Raw genomic sequence first — 13,468 nt, 5'->3', positions numbered from 1 at the left:
CTAGAAATCTACTTTCTAACTTAGGCCCCAAAGCACCCTGGATCTATACAATGGCTATTTTCAATCTGCTCTGTATTTTGTTTAGTTGACTACATGTCTTAACTCACCTACTAGACTACAAGCCCTTTGAGAGTTGGGACCATTTATCATCTTTGTCTCACCCATAAAGCCTGGCACAAGCCCAACATATTCCATTTAGCAAATATTATTAAATAAATGAAGAATAAGTGAATGGATGGGTGGATAGAAGGAAGGAAGGAAGGATGGAATTGATAGAAGAGTAGATGCATGGATTAATGGAAAGCTGGTTGGGTGGCTGGACAGACAGAAAGGTAGGTTGATGGATGGGTGAAAGGAAGGATGGAAGGTGGGTAGATGGTAGTAGGGTTTCTCAAGAGTGCAGACTCTGCAGCAGAGCCTACTGTGGAGATAGCACTTTCATTTCATGCCTGGACTGCTATTTGACATTGATGACTAGATCTGAGAAGATGACAGCACTAACCACAAACTGCGATTTAGCTGGTTGCCCACAAGGTCTCAGGGACTGGCAAGCCCGCACCAGCTCATTCTGAAGGAGACTGGAGATTCTCAGATACCGGGCTCTCTGAGACTGGATCTTGATTTTTTTCTGAGCCTGAAGAAAAGTTGTTTTATATGTTTCTTTTTCCTGCCTCAAACAAAATCCTATAGAAAAAGTGCACATTGGGAAGGTGCTAATGAAGCATGAACCTGCAGCCCAGGCAGGAAGCGAGGTTAGATGTGTGCCCCTACAGTGGTATGGGCAGCTGCAGAAAAGTGGCAATGATCACCTCAATGCACTGCACACCCTCCCGACAAGCGTTGGGATTCCTCTCCGGGCAAAGACGTGCTTGGCCGCTAAGACACAAACATATGTAACGATCACCTGGAGAGTTTGTTAGAAGCAGATTCTGGGCTCCATCCTTAAGAGATTCTGATTTCAGGCCATGGTCTTAGCCCCTGATGTCAGAGTCACCCCACCTGGGACTGTCGAATTGGAGGTTCTAGGGTGAGGGCCAGGGGATGACTTTAACAAGCTCACCGTTTAGAAATTACCAGCATGAGCCATAAGAATAACCAATAACAATACAGGCTTGTCCAGATTTTTAAAAATACAATATACAAAACCCTAGAGATAAGAGAGAAAAATGAAGGGCTATGTAGCCTCACTGTGAAATGATTTTTCACTTTACCAAAGATTTCATTCAAATAGTGAGATTCCTTGTATATTTAAAGTAGCATGCAATTGGCAAAAGTTCTATTTATATGCCCAATTTTCCCCCTGTTCCTATATCTAGTTTATACATCTAGTGCATGGAGTGAGACAAACCCCTAATAAAATAATAAAAAACTACCTGACCATTCTTTCTCCGTTCCTTACAGTTACGGGCCCCTGAAAGTGAGGTGGGGAGGACAGCCTCCTGTAAACGCTGCCTGAAGAGAGAGACTTCACCCTCTGCTCCCTACACAGCAGGGCTCGGGGGTGGGGACTTCTCGTTCCAGAACCCAGTGCAAGGTCAGCACTCCAGTTGGCCAACGCTGTGAGGCTGTCAGAAGGGAAGGCAGGATTTGTCCTTTCCTGTCCCCAGCTGAGGACATCTGTGGTCAGGGCTGGCCCCAATCGGTCCCCATACCCTAGCATCAGTCACTGTATCCAGGACAAAGCAGTAGGAAGGCCCAAGGAACTAAATAAAAGGCTGGTCAGGAGGTAGAGCAAAGAGGTTACTCCAATGGCCAGGTGACCTGGAGCCTGATCCCAGTAGCATGGTGGTGCTTTCCCTTCTCCAGCCCTCTCTGCAGTCACTGAACCAGCTCAGTGAACATCACAGTGGGTCAGCGAAGGGAAAAATGAAAACGCAGATCCTTCAGGACTGAGAATGGGTGGCAGCCTTTCCGGCAGAATGAGCCAATGATAAGTAAAGCACATGCAAATTTGCCCCATCAGTGCATTCCCAGCGGCCAGGCTCATCCTCTTTAATCTCCAGCCAGATGATCCTTGTGAAGACCATGTCCTAAATAGAAGGGGGGAGCCATGCTAATTTCTGTCACCTTCTGGAACGTTCTGTGAGGAGTCGATCACATCCAGGAAGGCTCAGCTTTTGGGGTCCAGGGTTGACTCTGGCAGGAGTTTATGCTTCTGGGCCACGTGGAACTCCCCACGTGCGGTCCCAGTTCAGCGATCGGCACCGACCTCAGCCTTCCGTGGGCTAGAACTGTCCGCCTGACCCCTGGAGGCTGGTGTTATCTTCTCTAATATCGCTTCAGGATTCTACGAGGAAGATGCCATGCAGGGGAGTTCACAGTCCGTGAAGTGGGAACTGAGAGGCTAATCAAGTAATCTGCCCACCCAAATGAGCTGCAGTTCTCATCTGGCAGGACCCTTCCCTTCAGGGAAAACACAGAAGTCCACAGGAAAGCTTCTTGCCTATAGCACAGAGAGGGGAGGCCTCTTCCCAGGCACGTGGGACATGTGTGCAGTGCCCCGTGAAATCCTTTCTGCTAAGCTCTATGCCTTTAGGGAGGAAGGGCAGAGGTCAGCAGACCTCCTGAACAATGTGCTGGGGGCTAGGATGGCGGCAGCTGCCTCGGCAGGGAGTCCGATGCTGGCTTAGCTGAGATGCTCACTGACTCGCTTGGGCAAACGGCCTGTCCCACTCACATACACCTCCCTCTGTTGGCCCGGCTCCCGTCTGACTCCCATCCCTGATAAAGCACCGGCCGTGGCGAGGGGAACATCTGACCCTGCCCCTTGGTTCTTACAACATAGCTCATATGGGCGCTCAGAACAGAGGTACTCCTGACTGCGAACACTGGGGGAGAAAAGGGGCCACAGACTCGCTGGTCTGCACCCAGCCTGGACCCACAGGACTTCTCAGCTCTTCTTCAAACTCACATGAGGGGAGAGGGCCCCCAGCCCAGGGCCCCATTCATTCATGCAGAATGGACCAAGGGCACCAGCCGCCAAAGGCAACGCCAGGTGGGCCTCTTGTAGAGGATGAGTGGTCAGGATCAGGGCAAAAAGTGAAAGGAAAGAAAAGGAACAGAAGACTAGGAGGGGGGCTTCCCTGGCGGTCCAGTGGTTGAGAATCCGCCTTCCAGCGCAGGGGACTCGGGTTCGAGCCCTGGTCTGGGAACTGAGATCCCACATGCCACGGAGCAACTAAGCCTGCACGCCACAACTACTGAGCCCATGCGCCCTGGAGCCCGTGCACCACAACTAGAGAGGGAAAACCTGCGTGCCACAACAAAGAGCACACGCTGCAACAAAAGATCCTGCACGCCTCAACGAAGACCCCGTGTGCCGCAACTAAGACCCGATGCAGCCATAAATAAATAAATAAACAGATATACTAAAAAAAAAAAAAAAGGCTAGGAAGGAACAGGGAGAAAGAAAGCTGGTACAGGAAGAGAGATGGAGGGAGCCAAGGATAACCAAGGAGGAGGAGGTGGAGAAAGAGTAGGTGGAAGGAAGTGGGGCGTGTGCTGCCCACCGTCGCTCCACTGCCCTTTGCCGTCCCGGCCCACACCCTGCTTAAATGGAGAGGGTCTGATCATTGCAGTGACGTCCTCCAGTGTCACTTCTAGACTCTCACATCGAGGCATCCCTCCGTGCCCGGCCTCGCCAACCTCAGACAGCATTTGCTGACCAGGTGGGGACAGAGCCGCCACCAGGCTTGCGCTCATCACGCCTGTCCCCGGGCTGGGTCTGCTCAGACCCTGGTCGGAAGGATACTGTAGTGTCTTCATGTAGTTCTGGATTGCCTGGAGCCACTCTGGGATCGTCATCGACAGCCTGTAGTTGGGAACCTGGGGTACCGAAGGCTGCAGGGAAGTAGAGAGAGATCATTTTATCAAGGAGATGCAGAGCTACTCCTGAAGGCAGATGGCCACGCTGGCCTGGGCACCCGTTCAACTGGTGCCTCCTGGACAAGGTCTCCCCAGACCGGCCAGTCCTCTCTCTGCGTTCCCTTGGCACATACTCCGCCCTGGGTCGCAGCGGCTCTCTATGACCCTTTCTGTGTTGTGGTATGAACACCGCCTGCCTCCCCATGGGAGCCTCAGCCCTTCTTGAGGCCAAGGACCATGTCCTATAGTGTCCCCCGCCTCCCCAGGCCTGGTCCAGGAGGGTTCAGAGGTGCTCCATTAGTCCTCACACTTCTACTGCACGACTACACTTTTGCTGCATGGCTGGTGTCACCATTGCATGTGTCCACTCCAGGGCACCACTGAATACAAAATGAATGGCGCCCCGAAGGAATGCAACATGGTGCTACACATGCCATTTCTCTTCAACAGCACCCCGTGCAATGCCCATCACATCTATTGCCTGAGTCCAGCCCCGAGTGCACTAGGAAAGATTCCCTTCTTGCCTCGAATATTCCCAGCTAAGTGCAGCTCCTCTCACTCATGAGCCATCTTACCCTTTGACCCCACCCAGCTGCCCAGTCTGCCTGGGCATCTTCTAGTCTGCCTCTTGGTCAACATTCACCAGCTGAGAGTATGAAGTTCTAACCCCCGCTGGGAAGGGATGGGAGCAACGGCGGGCAGGACTGAAAAGGGGGAGGTTAAGTCCCTCTTCTCGGGAATTTAGAGCTGAGACACCACCCAGCTCTGAGCAACCCTGCCGACCAGGCCAAGAGCGAGAGGAAGCAGGGGCTTCCAATCCAGTCACTCCTGGGAAGCAAGGGAGCAGTTTCTGCTTTATTTCTTCTCTGTGTTACCCAGTCCCTTAACCTCGGCCTGTCTGATGGGCGGGGGGGAGGGGCGCTGGTGACAGAGACACTCAGCCCATGTGGGTCTGTAGCTCCGCAGGAAGGAGGACTAAGCCGCTTAGGGAGGGGCAGAAGGGGCCCGCAGGACAGATTAGTTCCACCCTCTAAGGAAACAGGGAGAGGGAGGCCCTGGGGATTTAGTACTTAGCTGATGGAAGGTGAAGCCACTGGTGAACAGACTGAGGGACAGCACTGGGCAGCCTGGCTGGACACCAGCGCCAGACGCTGCCCACGGACGGTCCCCACTTCTGTCCCCAGCTCTGCAAGCTCAGGCCCCACAGACAAGCTGGAGGGCGAGGGGGTCCCCCGGGCCTGAAGCAGGAGGCTCCTCATACTTCTACACCTTCTGCTGCTTTTACTTAAAATAGAAGGGAACTAGTCACACATCCTATTTCACAGCCAAGGTGCAGAGCGTGTGTGTGTGTGTGTGTGTGTGTGTGTGTGTGTGTGTGTGTGTGTTCATGACTGCATGTGTGAAAGAGAGAGAATGTGAGACTGTGTGCACACACTCACACAGCTGTTCTGCAAACATTTTGTTTACAACATATCAACTCCAATCACATTCCTGTCTTGGAGAGTCATTTTTGGGAGCAAAATGTTCCCATCTGAACATCTGCTTATGCGGCCATTCCCACAACACCCCCGCCCAGCCCAGCGTCAAAATACAAAGCGCGTCCTGGTGTTTCCGACCTAGCAAACATGAGGACGCTCATCCCTGCTTTGGGCAGTAACGTCCACTGAGCTACCCACACCTGGAATTCCGCATAAGAATGTGCCAGAGCTTTCACAGAGAAGTAAGGAAGCAGGAGAGACTGAGAACAACCATTCCTTTCGCACCTCCAGTGTTCCCAGCTCTAGGCCAGGTACAAGAGGGAGGTGGCGAACGACACAGTTTATGAAGGCAGGAGCACACCTCTACCCTGGCATGCATGGGACGACGCCCCGGAGAATCGCCAGCCACCTGAAGGGTCCCCAGAGGGATGTCCCTTGGCCAAAGCCCTGAGGAAGCCGGAGTGACCTGGCTCTGAGTCAGCTTTGGGGGCCGACCACCAAGTTATTGCAACTCCCCCAAGCCCAGCGGAACCCACAAGAGCCAGATGATGGGGGGAGTCAGGCGGCAGCCGGTCCTCAGAATAGCAGCCCAGTGGCGCCCGAGGGCTTTTCAAAACAGCTGCCTGGTTACCTCAGCCCCGGGCTAAGAGTGAGTGCAGGAGCTGCAGTCACATTCCCCAAACCCCAGCTGGGGAGCCGGGCTGTGGTGGGAGAAAAGCCGAGACTGCTGAGGGGATGATGTCATCTGGCTACAGCCCACCCTGCCGTCTGGGACAGCTGGCGGGGGCTCAGGCTGGGGCTCAGGCTGGGGCAGCTCCCAACCAGCACCTCGGACTGCCAAGGCCCCACAGGATGATGGACTATAAACCAGGCAGGCTCCTTGGGGTATAATTATGAGTCCTTGCTTTGTCACCTACTGCTGTGGACCCTGGGCAAGCTGCATGGCCTCTCTAAGCCTCCAGTTCCTTCCTGATAAAATAGGAGAGGAGATCACCTACTTCAAACCTTCTGAGCTGGTTGTGAGGATTCTATGACCTAATGTATAAAGCGGACAACTTGGGGCTTGGCACTCGGTGTTTTTTAAGTGTTAGCTGTGTTATCATTATTCATCAACAGTGTGTTTTCAGAGGTCTAGATGGGGGAGCCTGAATGGCCTCCACTTTTCAGTAACTGGAAAACAGAATCAGTGGGGCCTGAGCCCCCAGACACTCAACTTAGGAGCATCACCAAGATGCCTTCTCGGCCTGATGGAAGAGGATGAAAACATCCACTTCCCCTGTGGACACGTGGTGACCATGAGTTAATATCCTTAATTCATGAAGAGTTCATACAAAGTGATAAGAAAGCTCTCTAGGCCTCAATGAAAAGAAAATGGCCCCAGAAAGTGGAAGCAACCCAAGTGTCCATCAACAGATAAATGGATAAACAAAATGTAGCATATATGCAATGGGATATTATTCAGCCTTAAAAAGGAGGGACATTCTGACACATGCTATACGTGCCAGAACTTTGAAGACCTTATGCTAAGTGAAATAATCCAGTCACAAAAGGACAAATATTGAATGATTTCTCTTATGTGAGATTCCTGTAGTAGTCAAGTTCATAGAGACAGAAAGTAGAAGGGTGGTTGCCAGGGTATGAGAGGAGGGAGAAATGGGAACTCAGTGTTTAATGGGTACAAAGTTTTAGGGAAGAAGAAAAATTTCTGGAGATGGAAGGTGGTGATGGTTGCACAACAATGTGAATATATTTAATTCACAGAACTGTACACTTCAAATGGTTAAAATGGTAAATTATACGTTACCACAATTTTTTAAATGGCCGTGAAAAGACAATTCACAAAAGAAGAAATGCAAATAGGGAATAAATATTTTTTTAAATGTTCCAGCACACTAACAATTTAAGAACTGCAAATTAAAGCCACTGCAAAATGTCATTTTTGTCCTCTCCAATTAGCAGAGATATTTTGAAATGTGGATACTCAGTGCTGGTGAAGATGCTCTCATACGGCATGATGGGAAAATTAATTGGTACAACCTTTTATGAAAAGACCAGGGCACACTCCTTTTTTTTCTCCTCCTCCCTGACTGGGGTCCTGAGAGTCTCTCCTGTTATTTTCCTGCCCCGTTTCAGCCGAGACTCCAACCTAGAATTCCCCTGGCCCTGGCCCTCTAGCTTCCCTCCTGCCACCTGCATCCAGCCATCTCAAACCACAGCCCAGCTGATGATGGCAGAATCTAGGGGGCACACATCAAAACCACCCTCTCCACACAGGCACTGTGCCTACAGTTAGGGGGTGGGGTCCCTGAGGGTAGGGAATAGCGGGGGAAGGAGGGGAGTGGACAGGAATACGGTTATTCAAGAAGAAAAATGAAGGCAAGCTTTTGTGGACAGGCTCTCTTTCACTCCATTCTTGCCAAATGCAATGCCCTGTCAGAAGAATGCAAGAAGGGATGAGGAAGGACACGAGTGTGTATCATCACCATGCATCACCGTGTGGAAAGAAGGGAGAAGCCAGGAAAGGAGCCAGAGAGGCATCGAGAGCCCCAGGCACCAGGAGTCTTTAACAAGAAAGTACAAGGAGAAAGCGAAGCCTTTTGCGAAGCCTTATACACTGTGCAGGTGCCAGGCAGAAGAATTTTCTCTGGCAACCTTGGGCGGGGGGCGAGCATGGAACATCACTCTTGGGCCAAGGATGGGCCCCAGGCCCCTGCATCGGGAGCAGCCAGGAATCTGTTGATGGTGACCTGGTCCAGCGGTCACAACCTTGGGCTGAGCAGGAAGGTCGGACATATGGATGGTTTTGAACGCAGGACAGGAGAGAAAGCGCACTGCCTGTGTGAGCCAGCAGGGGGCAGGAGTGGAGCCCTGACCGCAGCAAAGTCTGGCCCCAAAGCCCTCACTCTTCTTCACTCACGCAAAGCTGAGTCCTCTAAATGTGAATTATTTCCCAATTTGGGATCAGCGTGAGAATGAGCCACAAAAACGTGGCGTCTGCGAGAAACGGCCTGGTGTTTCCTGCTCAATCCATCTGGCTGTCTGCCCCAGGAGAGTCGGGCTCCAGCCAGTAGAGAAGCAGGAGGTGCTGTTTCCTAGTCGGCCCAGCTGTTTTTTCTGGGCCAGCCATCCTCTCTGCCCCTCCCTTCCCAACCTCTACTATCCTCCAACTGACCCGTGCTGCTTTCTTGCACTATCCCTGAAAAACCCTGGCTTTCACCTAGTCAATTGTTAACTTCAGACTCAGTAACCACCAGGGGAGAAGGCTGCAGTCACAAATTTAGGATTGCAGAGCAGGTGACACCTGTCCCGCTTTCCCCAGCGGGGGCACCTGGATCTTTGGGCAGAAATTACCACGGCTGCTAACAAAATGTCCTGTGGTCAAAGAAAGTGTCATTCAGTCCTCCTCTTAGGCCTTTGACACCTTCCCCTGGCCACGTCTTTTGCTTCTCAGTCCACAATTCAATTGCCAAAAAAGGTTCACCTCCCTGAAACACTCCAACCCTTCCACCACCACTCCACCACCCCCCTTCTGTACAAATTCCTCAGCAAGACACTGATCTGATTAAAGGAGAAAAGGACTTGGCCCCAGAGGAAAAAGTCTGCTGAGCTGAGTGCAGGAATAGCCCTCAAATCAGAGAGGAGTGGCTCCTGGAAACAGGAACTTCCAAAGCTCTCCCCATCCCAGGGCCTGCATAGGGGTCATGGTTTGGGGAACGCCAGGACCAGGGAGAAAGGGGATGCTGTGATGGGCGTTGAGGATGGAGAACCAAGCATTATGATGCAGTGTAAGAGAGAAATGGGAAGCTCTTTATTTAGGTGCAAAAAGCCAATGCCCATGTTCAGCCCGGGGATGCCCTGGCTTGGCCGTTTTCATGTGACCTTCCAGTTACCATGAAAGTACAACATGATATGGCCGCTATGTTAAAAAGAAAAAAAAGCAAGAAAGAAAGCTCATTTTTTAAGAACCCAGAATTCGGCCACAATAACGGACGTATCAAGTACGAGTCTCAGGAAGCAGTAATTTATGTTCTAAGCTGCTCAGGCAACATTTAGAACATTGTGCTTCTTCCTGTGCTCATGTTTTCGGGGACTGACTGATGACAAACTAGCAACTGTCCTAGAAAGAGGAGGAGGAAAGTGAGCTGATCTGGGAACTACGACACATAAGTAAAGGTGAAAGGAACTACCTGTGGACAAAGACGATTAAAGGAAGATGCAGAATAATCCAGTGCACGTGTCACGCAGATGACTAGAACCTGAAGACTAATGGGTCACAACACCACGGGATTTGAGAGTTGGAAAGAACCTCACATGAAATCTGATCTACTCACATTTTATAGGTCAGAAAACTAAGGCCGGAGATTTTAAGTGAGTGGCCTAGGCCACAAAGCTAGAGTAGCACAGCCAGAATTCAGTCCCTTGATTCTCGCACTCCAGGTCCTTTCCTGACTCCAAGAGAACCATCTCGTAACATTCGAGGGAGCTGTGAGTAGCACAGGAAGTCGACGTGTGCCGCCCTTTGGTTCTTGAGCACAAGAATCAGTGGTGGCATGTGACCGCGGAGGAGCTCTGTTCAGTTTCAGAGAAGAGTTTCCCAGCGACCCAACCTGGCCAGGCCTGGGAGCTGCCCTGTGAGGCGACAAGCCCCCCATTCCCAGGAGGCCTTCAGAAAGAGGAAGGGATTCTGCCGAGAGGTACAGGATTGGTCTCTACCAACCCTGACATTGTCTGATTCCCACAGAGAGGGGGTCCCCACCCACAATGTTGGGAGAAAGATGAAGCCACAATGAGAAGTCACAATCAGGTGCTAAGGGTGCTAAATGAGAAAGGCTCACTTAAGTGAGGACAGACTCCGAAGTCAGAACTGCACTCCAGTATCAGAGTTGTTCTCAGGCTCTGAGTCCTCAAGGAGGACTCAGCAAGGGTCATTATAGCTGACACAAAAGCAGGCAAGATTCTCGCTGGGCATAACGAAGATCTCATTGACCAGCAGGGTAATCAAACACCGTAACCAACTACAGCAGGAAGCTTACAGGCTCTGTCACTTTTCCCAAGGGCACACACAGCTTTCTGGCCTGCAGGCTCAGATGCTCAGGTCACCAGATGCTCCAGGTTGGGGGCTCGACCAGATGGCCTTCCAGGTCTCAGGTCTGGCATTCCTAGACCTGTCCAGGAATCTTCTTGGCCATACCAGTGTCCCCAGGATGGATGCGAAACCATCCGCCATGCTACAACCCCCAGGCTCTGCGGCGTTTCTCCTCCAGTTTGCATTTTTGTGCTTCGTACAGCAACCGCTGCACATCTTCCTCCATCTTACTAACATTATCTTTGGCCACCGAACCCAACTGGCTCACTGGCCACCAAACCCAGCTGGCTCACTGGCTTCTCTCCCAGGTAGAAAGAGTTTCACTCCTGAGCCTCTTTCTCTATCCAGTGAGATTCATTCATCATGTGTACTGGAAAGTCCCTTTTAAGCCACAGTTAAAACTTTTTTGTCAGAGCTCAGATAAGCTGGGAAAAGAGAGAGCTGACTGTTTTGCAAGTTTCAGAGGTGAAAGTCACTGTCATAAAAAAAAAAAATTGGCAAAAAGTCTAGGAATGATTCACGCTGAGAAGTCTGACTGGTTGACTGTAAATTCATTCACAGCCTAATAAATCATTTGCGAAGGGGGGACAGAGGAGGACCAAGAGACTCCAAAGAGGATAAGCGGGTGGGATCCCTAGGGGCCCTATGCGTGCTTGGCATCACTGGTGCTACTTGGTGGCTACAGTCTTCGTTGAAGCAGGATGTACACGGAGCTAAGTAAATGATAGAGTTTGGCTCCAGATTCAAAGAAACCTTGGCACAAGCCGACCACACAGTCCCAGGACAGCAAGCCCCCTTTCTCTCCCTCCCCCATTTCTAAGACGTCCAAGACAAACATCTCAATTAAGCAAAGGGGGTGGAGGCCGTTGCGAAAAATGAGGAGGGGAAGGGAGTCTGCAGCAGGACCAGGAAAATGGAAATTGCTACGTACAGGCAAAATGGTCCCATCACTGCCCACACCACCCCCTTCCTTCGGAGCCACTAACCTTTGCTAAGAAGGTGGCGTTCCTGATGGCGCCCACCATTTCTCCCCCCTTGGGGTGCACTTTGGCCACGTGCATCCACATGCGCTCCCAGGTGTGGTTGTCGATGGGGAAGCCGCTCTTGTTAACGTGAAACAGCACCCCGCCGTCTTTGTCCTCCTCCTCAGAGCCCCCGCTAGTAGCGAGGCTCACGGGCCGCGCGTGGCTGCTCCGGGACCGGGTGCCTTTGGCGCCTTTGGGGTGGGGGCAGCGATGAGTGTCGGCCGCCGAGCCGGTCATGGTGGGGCAAGGGCGGGGAGGGCGGCGAGGGGCGTGTGCGCGCGGGCGCGGCACGGGGATCAGCGCCCCGCGGGGGCGGCCTTCTCCATGCTTCTGGCTGCCGCAGGACGCGCGAAGGGGCAGCGGCGGCTGGAACTCCGCTTACGGGCCGTGCCTGAAATCAGTGAGACCCAGCACATACCACGGGTAAGTAGACACCCGGAGGAACCAAGAAGGGGGCCGTGGCCAAGACGGGGGTGTGGGGGCTTCGACGTGTCCCCACTTCCCTGTCCGCTCCCCCCGCGAGCGGACAGGACGCCCCCCCACCCACCAGGGAATTGCACACGAGCTTCCAGCCCTGCCATTACCTAGAAAGGCGACTTGAATTTTGCCACAAGGCTTCACACCTACCTAAACCGCGGAAGGGAAAGACAAGGAGCGTGGAGGCTGCGGAGTGGACGGGGTAGGGAGAAGAAAGACAGCTCGTGCAGTGGGATGGAACAGGAGGTCCCCGCAAGGTTCCACACGTCCCTTGGTCGCCAGATGTGGCCGAGCGCCAAGCCGAGCCAGAACGTGCTGGCACGTGAGCGCCCGGGGCTGCCGCGAGAGCCCAGCGACAGCCTCGTCTTGCAAAAGCGGCCGCGTTTCTTCCAAAAAGCCCTCCCGAAGCTGGGCGGACGAGGGGCGGCCCCGGCCCCCAGGCTCCAGTGGCAGTGGCTCCACCCGCCCCCTTCCCTGAGTTCCAGCGCCAGGCACCCCGGGGAAATGGCTGCAGGCGGGGCGCGGGAAGGGCGCACCGCAGCTCCCGGACCCTACCTCTGGACGGTCGGCCTCATGGCTGCACGGCTTCTCCGGGTGGCGGGGGTGGCGGGAGCTGCTGGGGCCGCTGCGGCCGTCGCCTCATTCCATGTCCCATCCTCTAATGTTATTCTGTGACATATAAGCGAGTCACCCGGGCAGCCGCCGATGTTCCGACTGCGTCCATTGGCCACCGCAACAAAGAGGGGCGGGTCCCGGGCGCGGGACTCTACAACCCGGAGCTCCGCGACGCTCTGATTGGCTCCCGGGGTTCCCGGGCGGGAGGGGTGAAGAGTAGGGGGAGCTGGGCCGCAGCGCGAAATCCGATCGCTGTCTTGTCCTGCGAGCCCCGCGGGGCTGGAGCGTTCGTCCCTGGGACTTAAGACAGAGTTTCCCCAGGGGTCGCGGCACTGCGGGGGAAGCAACTATGGGAAGCAGAGGAGAATTAAAGCCACCCAAGAAGTGACCCTGAGGTAGAGGAGGGCTTGTCATAGGACAGCATTCCCTGAAGAAGCCTGGGCACACAGTCACCTGCCGCTACCAGGCAGTGATGGATGGTTCAGGCAGGCATGTAAACGTGACGGCACAATATTAAATCTTTTTTTTTTTAATCCTACATTACAAATTCCCCAAAACTAAGAAGGGGACACAGCCATATATCCTCTGACATTAGTCATGATTAATAAAGTCCCTTTAAACCAAGCTGATATGCGACACTAAAGCCAGGGAGGTCAGCCAGGTCCCCACTGTTCTGTCACAGCTACTGAGTTATGAGAGGGTGTAGAGATGCTTCAGAGCCACTGTGAGGTGGAGACCCTCCCACACTCTCCAGGGAAACACCTTTTCCTTAGGCATCTTCTTCTTTTTTTTTTTTTTCTTAAAAGAAGAGCAAGGTGAGGAGGAGCACCAGACTACTGACCTGAGGTCTGGCCCTAAGTCCAGGTTTATCACTTAGCAAAGCTGTGTGATCCAGGACAAGCCATTTGCCTGTTCTGGGCCGT

At 52.9% G+C, this 13,468-nt stretch overlaps 1 protein-coding gene across 6 annotated transcripts in view; it reads right to left on the bottom strand.

The window, feature by feature from the left end:
• The window catches only part of VASH2 (vasohibin 2), a 37,582-nt gene extending 24,958 nt beyond the window's left edge, over nucleotides 1-12,624 (bottom strand). For 4 of the 6 annotated variants that reach the window (XM_049703254.1, XM_049703143.1, XM_049703107.1 and 1 more), the window contains exons 1-2: nucleotides 11,415-11,741; nucleotides 3,752-3,840 (exon numbers count right to left, since the gene is read on the bottom strand). In XM_049703254.1, the coding sequence (XP_049559211.1) occupies nucleotides 3,752-3,840; nucleotides 11,415-11,690 (365 nt within the window). In that variant the 5' untranslated portion in view covers nucleotides 11,691-11,741. Of the gene's footprint in view, nucleotides 1-3,751; nucleotides 3,841-11,414; nucleotides 11,742-12,485 lie in introns of those variants that run through there. The other 2 variants (XM_049703289.1, XM_049703323.1) reach the window with 2 other exon arrangements.
• Nucleotides 12,625-13,468: the final 844 nt, after the last annotated feature.

Source organism: Orcinus orca, chromosome 1 (assembly GCF_937001465.1).
Source record: "Orcinus orca chromosome 1, mOrcOrc1.1, whole genome shotgun sequence".
Taxonomy (NCBI): domain Eukaryota; kingdom Metazoa; phylum Chordata; class Mammalia; order Artiodactyla; family Delphinidae; genus Orcinus; species Orcinus orca.
This window is presented reverse-complemented; position numbering and strand designations above follow the sequence as displayed.